We start from the raw sequence: 13,557 nt of genomic DNA, 5'->3' as shown, positions 1-13,557 counted from the left end.
ATATTAAAAATACCACGGAGAGAAGGGGAGAGAAAAAGAGAGAGAGGAAGAAAGGGAAAGAGGAGATGTTGTGCTGTTCCATAATGGGGCCTCCCAAATCCTCAGAAAGTTAAAAAAAAATCACAGAACACTTGGTGAAACTGCATTTCTTGTGGGAACCATAGAGGAACTGAGGAGCCATCCAGCTCTAAGCCTATGCTATCGCAGGGAGAAGAGGCCCCTGGCTGCATTTGAGGGATATGGCCATGCTTAGAGGGAGTTAGAGGAGTAGATCCAGTGAGCAGGAGTGGAGGTGCTATAGCAAGTGCTAGTGCTTGGAAAGTGAACACGGCTGATTAGTGAAAAGATACACACACACACACACACGCACACACAGAGCACCGATAAAGGAAATCTCCTGATTTTGAGGAAAGACTTGAGTGAGAGAGCTCAAGAAAGTAGTTTATTCTGTCCATCCAGGACATACGGTGACAAATCCTTACAGGAAGAAAACTTTGCCTATTTCCGCCCTTGACTGGAGCGCAGGCATTCCTGGAAACTGCGACAGGTGTACTACTACAAAGAAGAGCCTATTTTCCTCCTAGGCCAATGATTATAACAGAGTGGCATCCTGACCAATAACTCAGCATCACATAAGCCATAAATAGAACCAACCGCATGTCATAAAAGCAAAGATTAAGTATTAACTTATATAGTCACTTCAAATTGTAAAATTATTTCTTAATGTTTATAAAATAGGCATAAATGTAATATACACATAATGTTACAAGAGACTCCAATATGCTATAAAATGAATAGCCATTAAAACAACTAGTGTTAACATGAATATAACATGAAATATGTTATAATAAAAATGAACTAAACACTTGACTAACGATACTTTTGTTTGCCTTCTTAGCAGTTAAATATAGTTTTATGGCATAACATATAGGTATAACTCTTAAAAGGGCTATTCAAGAAAGTGAGTTAATACTTTTTTTTTTTTTTTGAGACAGAGTCTTGCTCTGTCACCCAGGCTGGAATGCTGTGGCGTGATCTCAGCTCACTGCAACCTCTGCCTCCCAGGTTCAAGCGATTCTCCTGCCTCAGCGCCACCCCCCTAGTAGCTGGGATTACAGGCACGTGCCACCATGCCCAGCTATTTTTTGTATTTTTATTATCGATGGGGTTTTGCCATGTTGGTCAGCCTGGACTTGAACTTTTGACCTCAAGCAATCCACCCACCTTGGCCTCTCAAAGTGTTGGGATTATAGGCGTGAGCCACTGCCCCTGGCTTCTTTTCTCTTGGTAAGTGTTCCTGAATTAAGTAGTGCTGCCTGAAGTCAGTCAATTAATCAAGAGTTCCTTAAGACACATTTTAAATACTTACTACTTGTTTGTTGTTCCTGTTGTTGTTGGGGGTGATGATGATGGTGGTGATGGTGGTGGTGTCTTCTCTGAAAACACTGAATGCATATGGCTACATGTTCTTTTAAGAGGTAGGACCTTCCGGAGGGTATCAAGTGAAATAAGTTCATACTATGGTGTACCTGACATGGAACAACTGGGGAGCAGTGGTTTGGAGGTACTTTATGAGTCAGGATTGCATTAAGCTGCACGGAATAGAGACTTGTCTGTAAATAGGGCTTTGTCCTTCCCAATAACAAGAAGTGGATGCAGCCTAGGGCTGGCACAGCTGCTCAAGATAGTGGTCAAAGACCCAGCTTCTCTACCCGCCTGCTGTGCATCCTCACGCTCCTGCATCTCCAGGCATCGTGAACGCATTCCAGGCAGGAAGACAGAATAAGGGCAAAAAGTGTGTACCAGCATGTTTATTCCTTTTTATGAGGAAATCAATAGCCTTCTCAGATGCCCCAACAGCAGACTTCTTCTTGCCTCTCATTCGCCACCATGAAACAGGGTTTCTTAGCCACAATGGAAACTTGAGCAGATTCCATCCCAAATGAAACCAGTGTTCCATAGTAAAAAAAAAAAAAAAAAAAAAAAAAAAGAAGGGAAGCCAGGCACGGTGGCTCATGCCTGTAATCCCAACACTTTGGGAGCTGAGGCAGGAAGACTGCTTGAGCACAGGGGTTCAAGACCAGCCTGGGCCACACAGTGGGATCCTCATCTCTACAAAAAATACAAAAATTAGGCAGCCAAAAAATTAGGCAAAAAATAGAAAAAAAAAAAAAAAAAGAAAAAATACAAAAATTAGGCAGGTGAGGTGGCATATGCCTGTAGTCCCAGCTACTTAGGAGGCCGAGGCAGGAGGATCACTTGCCACCCTCCCAGGCTGAGCCTGGTAGGCTGCAGCTGCAGTGAGCTATGATTACACCACTGCACTCCAGCCTGGATGACAGAGTGAGATTCTATCTCTTTTTTAAAAAATAAAATAAAATAAAATAAAATGAAGAAGGGGAGAATGGATATTCCATAGGCAACTATCAATATCCTCCTACAGGTTGATTTATTTTGAGGTAATAATTCAGAGCTTTGCTGCAGCATAATTCATACTAAGGGTCATGCTTAAATGGCAAGGTCATAACAATTTTTTCATATATGTTGTCTGAGTTTAAACTGATGTACTTTTTATAAATTGTGCCATGCTCACCTTCTCAAGATTATTATCTGCCATTTAAAAATATATAAAACTGGCCAGGCGGGGTGGCTCACGTCTGTAATCCCAGCACTCTAGAAGGCTGAGGTGGGCGGATCACCTGAGGTCAGGAGTTTGAGACCAGCCTGGCCAACATGGTGAAACCTTGTCTCTACTAAAAATACAAAAAATTAGCTGGGCGTGGTGGCATGCACCTGTAATCTCAGCTACTTGGGAGGCTGAGGAAGGAGAATCGCTTGAGCCTGGGAGGCAGAGGTTGCTGTGAGCTGAGATTGCACCATTGCACTCCAGCCTGGGCGACAAAAGCAAGACCCTATCTCAAAAAATAATAATAAATAAATAAACATAAAAATATATAAAACTAAATTTTAGGGTAAATGACATGTCCAAGAACAAGTGGGCTCTAATGAACATTAATCATCTTCATCCAGCATTTACATGTAGAAGGTTATCAATTGTGGATCATGACATTAGGGAAAGAAGAGGACTTAGAGATCATTGGGCTTATAAATGAAACAGAAGCCTAGAAAGTGTAACTGATTTAGCCAAGGTCTAGTTATCAACAGAGATAGGACTAAAACCTAAACTTTTGAACTTCCAGTTCGGTGTACTTTCCACTACCCAATTAAACATGTATCTAACCTTGGAGCCCATTTCTTTTGGGAGGAAGAATTGAGTCACACAGCTTTCACTTTATCCCCATCATTTCAGATTCTTTCCTAACCCACTTATTTACAGAGTCCCTCAAGGCCTGATTAACTAATCCCAGCACTTTGGGAGGTCGAGGCTGGCGGATCATGAGGTCAGGAGATCAAAACCATTCTGGCTAACACGGTGAAACCCTGTCTCTACTAAAAATACAAAAAATTAGCCAGGCACAGTGGCGGGCACCTGCAGTCCCAGCTACTTGGGAGGCTGAGACAGGAGAATGGCGTGAACCTGGGAGGCAGAGCTTGCAGTGAGCTGAGATAGCACCACTGCAGTCCGGCCTGGGCAAAAGAGCGAGACTGCGACTCAAAAAAAAAAGACATGATTAACGACGCTTGTTACTTAATGACTTACTGAACACATCATTATGGAATAAGTTGTACTTCCCAAGATAGTACAACTATAGAAATGAGTCTATTATGATCCGGTTATTCTGCCTGTAAGGCAGTTAGCTTTAAGGTTTCTTATTTCAGTTCTCAGAGCTCACCATCATAGGAGGCCAAATAGGCAGCTTCCTTTGAAGTTGTAACTTTGTATGAGAAGGCTTTATGTGTACACCCAAATGGTCAATTGGGAAAGGATGGTGCAATCCATGTGGTCTGTCCCTCCCCCAAGAGAGATAACCTCTCTCAGCATCCCTGTCTTATTTCCATAACGCATATGCAGAAGGACCTAAATGCCACAAAGTCACTAATATTTGAGCAGCTCTAAATTATCTGAAAATTCTTCCCTCTTGAGCTGAAATTCACCACTTCATCGCTTTCTTTCATTGAGCCTAGTTCTGCACTTGGGAGCTATATGGATATCAACTCCTTCTTCAATGGGACAAATGTTTGAAGAACACCATCGTGGTTCTGGTTCATTTTTTCTCCAGTTCCTCCTATTATACTTCATGGGCATCTCAGCATCCTTCACCATCCTGATCACCACCCTCCCAATAAAATCCAGTTATCAAAGTACTTAGACCCAGACACGTTCAGAAAAAGAAACAATACCATGAATAAGGTGTGAATAGCACCCAATGGGGCCATTTCCTCCTTTATTTTGGACACTCAGTTAATGTGGTCTTAAATTACATTAACAATCTCATCCCAGTGTTGTTCCATATTGAGCCTGTGGTCAGTTGAAACTATTACTGTTTTTTCTGGAGCACTGTCCTTGCGCCAGCTCTCCTTCTCTGGAATGTCGCGCCTATACTCACCTCAGGCATACCACAGAAGCAGTCAAATAAGTAAATGTGTCACATGAATTTGTTTTGTGGCTGTCAAATTAATAATTCAGTCACAATGACGTACTGTATTCGTTGTACACTGACCTATTCCTGGCACCGTGCTAACAACTGTACTTCTATTATCTCCTTCAATCCTTATGACAACCCTCTTGAGGCAGATATTACCCAGGTTGACAGATAAGGAAGAGGCTCATAGGCTGGGTGTGGTGGCTCATGCCTGTGATCCCAGCACTGTGGGAGGCCAAAGTGGGTGGATCATTTGCAGTCAGGAGTTCGAGACCAGCCTGGCCAACATGGTAAAACCCCGTCTCTACTAAAAACACAAAAAATTAGCTGGGTATGGTGGCGCATGCCTGTAATCCCAGCTACTCAAGAGGCTGAGGTGGGAGAATTGCTTGAACCCGCAGGCAGAGGTTGCAGTGAGTCGAGATCGCGCCACTGCACTCCAGCCTGGGCAACAGAGTGAGACCCTATCTCAAAACAAACAAACAAAAACAACAAAAAAAGAGGCTCATAGAGGTGGGAGAGTTTGCTTAGGATCATATGCAAAGGAAATAGAGAAGTTAGGGATTCAAAGCCAGGCCCGTCAGAATTCAAAGTCTTTGCTCTTAGCTATAATTTTACTGCGCCTCTTTATCCTAAGCATACAGAAAAAAAAAGTGATTAAATGATGGCTCTTCCTACAGCTTTATAACCAAGGAGAGCAGACAGAATAAGAGGAATGGGTTTGGAGTTCCATTTTCTTTAGAGAACAGGACAGATACTCTTGTGCATAAAATCTTATAGCCTTTTACCCTCCGGGAGTTAAAGCTAAAATGTTCTAGTAATTTACAGAAATATTTAAAATGTCAATTTAATGAGTCTCCCTGACAGCTGGCATAGTTGTGCTCGTGTGATACAAGGTAGCTAAAAAGAATATATGGAAAGCCATCCAAATTCTTATTAAAATATCAAAAATCAAAGCGCCATGCAAACACTGGCCATGATTATCTCCAATCAGCTGGCTTGAGTTTCAAAGCTCAATAAGTGACATAAGAGGTAAAAGAGCTCTATGATTCATTTTAAAACCTTTTTTTTAAAGTCCTGGTCTGCTACCAGCTGTCCCTTAACTCCTCACAATGAGAGCGGCTACAAAAGAAAACTGCCAACATGAAAACAAGATCAGAATAATAGCTGACCCCAGCAAGGAACAGACCTTTCCCAAACAGGATTAGATCACTGACTTTGGCTTTGTGTTCTGAGCTTGGTCTGTCACCCTTCTAGGTAACAATCCTTTGAAAATTGTGTGTAATGATGGCTTTGAGAGAGGCTCTAAAAAATGAGAACTGTTCAGTGGATTGAACGACATTCAGCTAGCTAAAAAAAAAAAAAAAGACAAAATCTTGTTCTGTTTGCTGTAATGGGGAAGACTGAAAACCCAAAAAAAATGGAATAAGGCACTTAATTTTCTTCTTACTTTGAAACTATATTCTTGACTCTAAGTAAATCCCTTTTCAAATCTGGTCAATTCTGTCAAATGGTCAATCTAGACCCACTGTAGACAAGGATGCCCCCACATCAGGGCCTTTGCACATGCTGTTCCTTCTATCTGGAAAATTTCAGCCTCATTACCATCCTATATTCCTGGCCAGCTTCTGCTCTTGCTTTGTCTCAGTTAAAGTATCCCTTTCACAGGCCTTTCCAGACTACCCAAACTATCGTAAGTATGCTAGTTTTATGTTCTTGTACTCTACAGATAGATAGTGTTCTATATTAGGCAAAATAACGCCCCCACACACCCCTACCCACCCACAAAAAAAAAAAAAAAATCCAGGTCCTAATCCCCAGAGCCTATAAATATGTTACTTTACACAGCAAAGGGGACTTCGCCAATGTGATTAAGCTAAGGATCTTGAAATGGGGAAAATTATCCTGAATTATCCAGTGGGCCCAATGTAATCACAGAAGTCCTTCCAAGTCAAAGAGGGGGTCTTCCTTAGAGCCTCCAGAAGAAACCCAGCCAGGCTGACAAGTTGATTTCAGTGCAGTGAAACCCATTTCAGAATTCTGCCACCCAGAATTGTAAGATGATACTTTTACGTTGCTTTAAGCCACTCAATTGTGGTAATTTGTTACAGAAGCAATAGGATAAGAACACAGTACTTACTATGCTTTTATTGATTTGTTGTTCTATCTTTTAACTATAAGCTCTGTAAAAGTAGAGGCAATGTCTTATCTACCTCCATATCCTTAGCACCTAGTGTCCCATTTGGGGAAACTGTATATAGAAAAAGGGCATTATATACTTTAGATAAGAGTTTGATTTTTAAAGAGATTTTAATGTAATATGTATTTCACTAAAATGAAGGAAGATTCCCAAATCATTAGATAATTCGTTCTTAAATTTTTTCTGAAGCATGACCTGTTTTGTGACCCTATTCCCTAGGAGATGGATGAAAGTATATCATCTTTATTTTAGCATTCAATTCCCTAACCTGGGTTTTAAAAACTTAGCACTAGATTTAGAATGCACTGTAGTCATCTGAGCTTAGAATGCACTGTAGTCATCTGAGCTGCCCAGCACTCTGGTGCAGTAAAGGGAGAGACGACAGAAGTTAGGAGGGGGACAAAGAGTGAAGTGGAGGATGGGGAGAATGGCGTTCCTCTTGCCTCCACCGTCCTGTGAGCACACCTACCTTTGAGCTACAGTCAGAAGGGCCCCAGCCCGGTCCTGAAAAGGTTACTGTGCACTCCTCTGCCATCTGCTGTCAGCCATGGGTTTGGTCAAATACAAACTCGAGTCTTCCTGTCTTTAAGATTCAGGATAGTCCAACTAAAAGTTACAGATTAACGTGAATCCCCTCACTTTACATAGTAAACAGTATGAAAGTTCTTTTGCTTCACACATTCTTGCCCACACATGGTATTTTAAGTTTTTAACTTTCAGCCATTTTGTTGGTTTTGTAGTGGTATCACACGGTTTTATTTTGCATTCTTATGACTAACAAGGTTGAGCACTTTTCACAGGTGTTTATTGGTCATTTGGAAACCTTCTTTTGAGGGATGGCTACTTGAGTCTTGCTCATTTTTCTATTGTGTTACCTGTCTTCCTTATTGATGTGATGAGTTCTTTATTCAGGACAGGAGTGCTTTGTCTAATCTGTTTGCAATTTTTTTTCTCGGATCGAGGTTTGCCTTTTCATTCTTATAATGGGGTCTTCTGATGTACAGTGTTCCTGATTTTAATGTAAATTCCAAATTTACATATATAAATTTACAAAAGTATAAATTTACCACAAATTGTAAAGTCCAATTTACCAATCTTTTATTTTATGGTTCATCTTTTTTGGGTCTTATTTTGAGACAGACAGGGTTTCATTGTGTCACCCAGGCTGGAGTTCAATGGTGTGATCTCGGTTCACTACAATCTCCATCTCCCTGGGCTCAAGTGATCCTCCCTCCTGAGTAGCTGGGACTACAGGCACATGCCACCATACCTGGCTAATTTTTTGTATTTTTGGTAGAGACAGGGTTTCACCATGTTGCCCAGGCTGGTCTTGAACTCCTGAGATGCTGGGATTACAGGCATGAGCCAACGTGCCCAGGCTTCTTGGGGTCTTAAGAAATCTTGGCAGGCTAGGTGCAGTGGCTCACACACAGGTGTGTAATCCTAGTGCTTTGGAAGACTGAGGCTGGAGGATCGCTTGAGGCCAGGAGTCTGAGTCCAGCCTAGGCAACATAATGAGCCTCTGTCTCTACAAAAAAATTTAAAATTATCCAAGCATGGAGGCATGTGCCTGTAATCCCAACTACTCTGGAGGCTGAGGTGGGAGGATCGTTTGAGCCTGGGAGGTCGAGTCTACAGTGAGCCATGATTGTGCCACTGCACTCAGACCTGGGCGACAGAGAGTGATCCTGTCTCAAAACAAAACAAAAAACTAAAAGACCTACATGAAAGTCATGAATATATTCCCCTTTTATCTTCTAGAAACTTTACCATTTACCCTTTCACATTTAGAGTTAGCATCTACCTGAAATTGATTTTTGTGTAAGTGTGACATAGAGGTATGCATTTTTTCCACTGGGATATTCAACGGCACATCTAAAAAACACCTTTCCCTTACTGCACTGCATGCTACCCTTGTCATGTGTGTATATACATATCCACACACCCGTGGACTTGTCCCTGGACCTCATTCTACTGATCATCTGTGATTATTTATCCTTGGGCCACAGCCATGTATTCCTTGTAACAATAATAATTACAATGGAAGCAATAATTATTATAAAAATAACAGAAGCAGTTATTTTTTAAAACCCATAGACAACTAACTGTGTAGCAGGCAGTTTGTCTATTGCTACTTCTAGCACACCCAGTAATGAGACAGTGTCTTAATGTAGTCTCTAGTGGGTCTAATCTGGGTCTCTCTTTCTGCACTAAATATTAATGGGAACTACTACTACTATTACTACTACTACACAGCTTATATTCACATAGCATTTACTATGTGCCAGGTACTTTGCTAAGCACTGTACACAATAACTCATTTAATCTTCCCAATAAGTCTTTGAGGTGGGTACTACTTATCTATTTTACAGATGAGAAAATTTAATCATGACTTGCCCAAATTGCACAGCCAGTAAGTGATGCAGCCGGGACTTGAACACAGGCCAGTCTGGCTCCAGGGTCTGTGCTCTCAACTACCACCCTTGGTGCCTCTCTTATGGGCAGTGGGGCAATGTATTTTCTTGCAAACCACAACATGCAGCCAGGAAACAGAGAGCAGGAACACTTATCTCCAACTTGGTTAAACACTCCATGCACGTGATGGAGAGGTGGCCCAACATAAAAACCTCTAATGATGTGACTCCTGTTTTCCTTTCCAACCTCATCGCCCTCCAAAGCCCCCAAACATACTGTTCTGTGTTCTTTTATGTAGTGATGAGTGAGGAATGACAAGGGGAGACAGGAAAGTTTCTTACACTCGCAGGTCCTAGAAACAGATGGCACGGCACACCATGCACAGCCACGAGGGAAAGCACCAGTCAGGAGGCAGGAGCACCAGGAGCCAGGGCAGAGCCCGGGTGCTTACTGGAGTTTCTGAGGAAATGGCAAGGCAGGGCGGGGTCAACAGTTTGGGATTGGCTCATTGGAATAATTTCAGTGTGCTCTAAACTACAGAAACTATCCCTAGTTGCCCGTTACCTGGTCCTGGGATGATTTAAGGAAGAGGAACATTGCCTCCTAGGGTTTCAGGGCCAGACAGAGGAGATGTGGCTCAGGTCTATAGTTTGCATATCAAAGGTATGCTCCCACCTGAGTCCTTTGCTGTCTAGAAGAACTGGGGAACCCCAGGAGGGACAATCACTCCCCAGAAGGGAAGGTTTCTTAAAATGACAAAATATCTTATACAGACAACTTTTAAAATATAAACAGTACATATACTCTGTATTCAAACTGCCTGTAGTGCCCCAAACTGCCATGTGCTGCTTTGTCTCTGAGCACATACTGTTCCATGCTTTGGTTGCACTTGTTTTTTTTTTTTTGTTTATCTTAAAATCTTAGATCAAATCCACTTCTCTGAGGTCAAAGCCCTGATGACCCAGAAGTACAGTTAAGAGCTTTCCTTATATCACACCCCGGTACTGCAGCACGTTTCATATTGCTGTAATTACTTGTTAATTTACCTGTTTCTCTTACAAATTATAAGACCCTTCTGAGGGGCTGGGGAGTGGGAAGAGGTAGAAACATTGTTGGAATTAATGAGCAAATGAAAAAAACCCTCCCTCCCAGAGACAATACTCCACTCTTCCTGTTCTCTCCACCCTCTGTCACAAACTGTGTCTCCCACAGGGGTGTTGTCTTCTTTTATATTTATGTGTATCGGTGACCTCTCTCTGGGCCTCTTCCTGGCAGAGCTGGGGGTGGCTGAGGAAGAAGGCAGGCTCAGAATTTTCACTGGTCAGTTATTGAGATCAGTAATCTGAGTTTTAATATCATATTATTAATTTATTAGCAAGATAAAAAATATATTTTGGGGCAGATATTTTAAACTAAAAATAAAAATTCCAGCATTCATAGTTTACTCAATGTTAAAAGCACATTTTAAGAAACTAATCCTGGCCAGGTGTAGTGGCTCACACCTGTAATCCCAGAACTTTTGGAGGCCGAGGTGGGTGAATCTCTTGATCAGGAGTTCAAGACCAGCCTGGGCAACATGGTGAAGCCTTGTCTCTACAAAAAAAATACAAAAAATTAGCTGGGCGTGGTGGCGCACACCTGTTGTTCCAGCTACTTGGGAGGCTGAGGTGGAGGACTGCTTGAGCCTAGGAGGCGGAGGTTAGAGTGGGCCAAAATCGTGCCACTGCATTCCAACCTGGGTGACAAGAGTGAGACCCCATCTCTCTCTCTCTGTCTCACACACACATACACGAAACTAATCCTTACAAGTGGTAAGCAAAGGATATTATTTTCATTGCAGAGATGTAGAATGAAGCTCAATGATGGCAAATGACTTAGTTCAAGATACCAAAGCTTGTAAGTGATGGGCAAAATTCTAATTTGAATCCAGGGCTTCTTTTGCTAAATTTGGAGCACTTTCCATTAAGCCACACTGCTCACTGCTCCTTGACTTACATTTATTTCCCCTCAGCTTATATTTGTCAATATTTACCAAAAAAATACATGCTTCATGCTTGCAAGCGCTGAATTAATGATCATTTTGATCGTTCCTCAATGTAGGTAATCAGCAAAACCTTCTGAAAAGGCAGTTAGGACAGCAATGCCAGAGAAGGAAGCATTTACAAATCTCCCATAACAGAGGCACTGGTCTACAGAAGTATTTTAGGGGCCTGTACGTTTCTAAGCAGCATACAAAGTACACAACAGCTTATAAAGAACCTCTCTAGGTTTTGTTTCATTATGAAATGAAGAGACATCAAATGTTTCTAGAAAATCAGTAAAATCAGGGATATAAGAGTCAAAGTATAGTGATTAGGTACTACAGAAATAGACAAAGGGTAATGAATCTAGTGAATAATTATGCACATGATCAGGAAATGTAAATTGTGACAATGTGAACAAAGGAGTCGACAGTGTATGAAAATCTGAACACATTTTTATGCACCTAACCAAAATAAAAATATCATACAAAATTAATTTAGAATGATTTCAAATGTTTTCTCTGTTTTAATTTATCAGCAAGTAAGCCAACTGATCCTTTATTGTGAAATTTAATACTTAAAAACATTTGCACTAAAATTAACTTCTTCTATGTTGAATGATGGTTGAATTTCTTTCATATGCTTCTGAGTGAGTGGTTTTAAATATCCATGCCAGTACATGTATTTATCTCTGCAGCTTTTATAAAGGCATTCCTGTACTGTGATCCTTCAGAAACTGCAATTTCAAAGACTTCCTTTTCAGTCATCCTCAAGATTCACGGAAATGTAAAAGATTCAACTTTGGCAATGGCTGGGACCTCTGCCCCAATAATGTTATATTCCTAAATGCTACTCCATCAGATATACATTAATGAAACAGAAAACAGAAATACCAAATGTTTTAGTATATATTTTCATCTGAGAAAATATAAATAATATTTATACAGTATTCCATTTTAAGTATTTACACAGCATTAACATAGAAAGCAGTGAGAAACATGATACATTTACAGTGTTTTGTTTTTGTTTTTTCTGAGACAGGGTCTTGCTCTGTCATCCTGGCTGGAGTGCAGTGGTGCTATCTGGCTCACTACAGCCTCCACCTCCTGGTTTCAAGCAATTCTCGTGCCTCAGCCTCCCAAATAGCTGGGATTACAGGCCACCACATCCAACTAATTTTTGTATTTTTTGTAGAGATGGGGTTTTCCATGTTGGCCAGGCTGGTCTTGAACTCCTGACCTGAAGTGATCCACGTGCCTTGGCCTTCCAAAGTGCTGGGATTACAGGCGTGAGCCACAGCGCTCAGCCTTACTGTTTGTTATTTACAGTCTTTAAACATAATTGAAAAGCAAAACTCTGGAAGAGAACTCTTAAAACATTAAGTAATTAAAATGTATAAAAAATGATATTGGGAAAAATGTCATACATTATAACTTAATAAATGTAAACTATATTAGAAATGCAAATATATTTCATGGAAAGAGTATACTGACCTAATACAGGTATACAAAGGAATGAAAAGATATCATTTCATGAGATGCATATTAATCCAACAGTGAATTAATCCACTGCCAAATAGGATGAGCAATGAGAATGATGCAAATTGAATCAACAATAATACAATTTAAAATTTCTAAGTAAACTTGAAAATATCTTTCAACATTTATTTAACTATAAGCACATAAAACATGAAAATATCAAACTGAAAACTAGTCTTAAACTTGGAATCAAATTACTTTGTCAATGTGAGAAGATTCAGGCAGCCCTCAGTTTATAAAATAATCTACAGAGACAAATGATGGGGACTGTTTTAATTATCATTAAAAAGTATTATGCTGAAAGCAACATTTAGATTTTTTTTGGCCTCACTGTCAGTATTAATTTATTATTTACTGCATTAAATACCACACACAATGGGAAAACAGTATTTTCTATTATATCACATTATATATTCCCAAGTTATACAAATAAATCTCTCTGCAAATAAAAAACAAAAACAGAATAGTTTGCATTATAAGTTTTAAAAAATATGGCAAACTAACCTGATATCATGACTTTTTTTTGGCCATGATTATATTGAGTCTTTAAGTTATTTATTCAGGAAGTTAAATCAAAAATCTTTGATCCACCAATGTTTTGGATGCCAAATTCTTTTGTCCTACTGTATTACGGATATATCTAAAAATCTGGAAAATTAAATCAATTCAGAATGAAAAGAAATATAAACAAAACTAAATATGCACATCAGTTAAAATATCTAGATTAAACTAGCTAATTCTCTCAACTATTTTCATGTATCAGGTATCTGAATCCCATGGTGATACATAAAATTATTTCAAGATGATAATTTCTTTCATAGTTTCAAAGCAATGTATGT

General features: G+C 40.2%; 1 protein-coding gene across 8 annotated transcripts in view; it reads right to left on the bottom strand.

Annotated features, from left to right (window-relative positions):
• Window positions 1-10,506: 10,506 nt before the first annotated feature.
• TMEM67 (transmembrane protein 67) overlaps window positions 10,507-13,557 on the bottom strand; it is a 64,011-nt gene continuing 60,960 nt past the window's right edge. For 4 of the 8 annotated variants that reach the window (XM_054498923.2, XM_054498925.2, XM_063668979.1 and 1 more), the window contains one exon: window positions 12,071-13,366. In XM_054498923.2, the coding sequence (XP_054354898.2) occupies window positions 13,286-13,366 (81 nt within the window). In that variant the 3' untranslated portion in view covers window positions 12,071-13,285. Of the gene's footprint in view, window positions 12,030-12,070; window positions 13,367-13,557 lie in introns of those variants that run through there. The other 4 variants (XR_008504183.2, XR_008504185.2, XR_008504184.2 and 1 more) reach the window with 2 other exon arrangements.

Source organism: Pongo pygmaeus, chromosome 7 (genome assembly GCF_028885625.2).
Source record: "Pongo pygmaeus isolate AG05252 chromosome 7, NHGRI_mPonPyg2-v2.0_pri, whole genome shotgun sequence".
Taxonomy (NCBI): domain Eukaryota; kingdom Metazoa; phylum Chordata; class Mammalia; order Primates; family Hominidae; genus Pongo; species Pongo pygmaeus.
The sequence above is the reverse complement of the archived record's forward strand: the minus strand, read 5'-3'. Positions and strand labels throughout refer to the sequence as shown.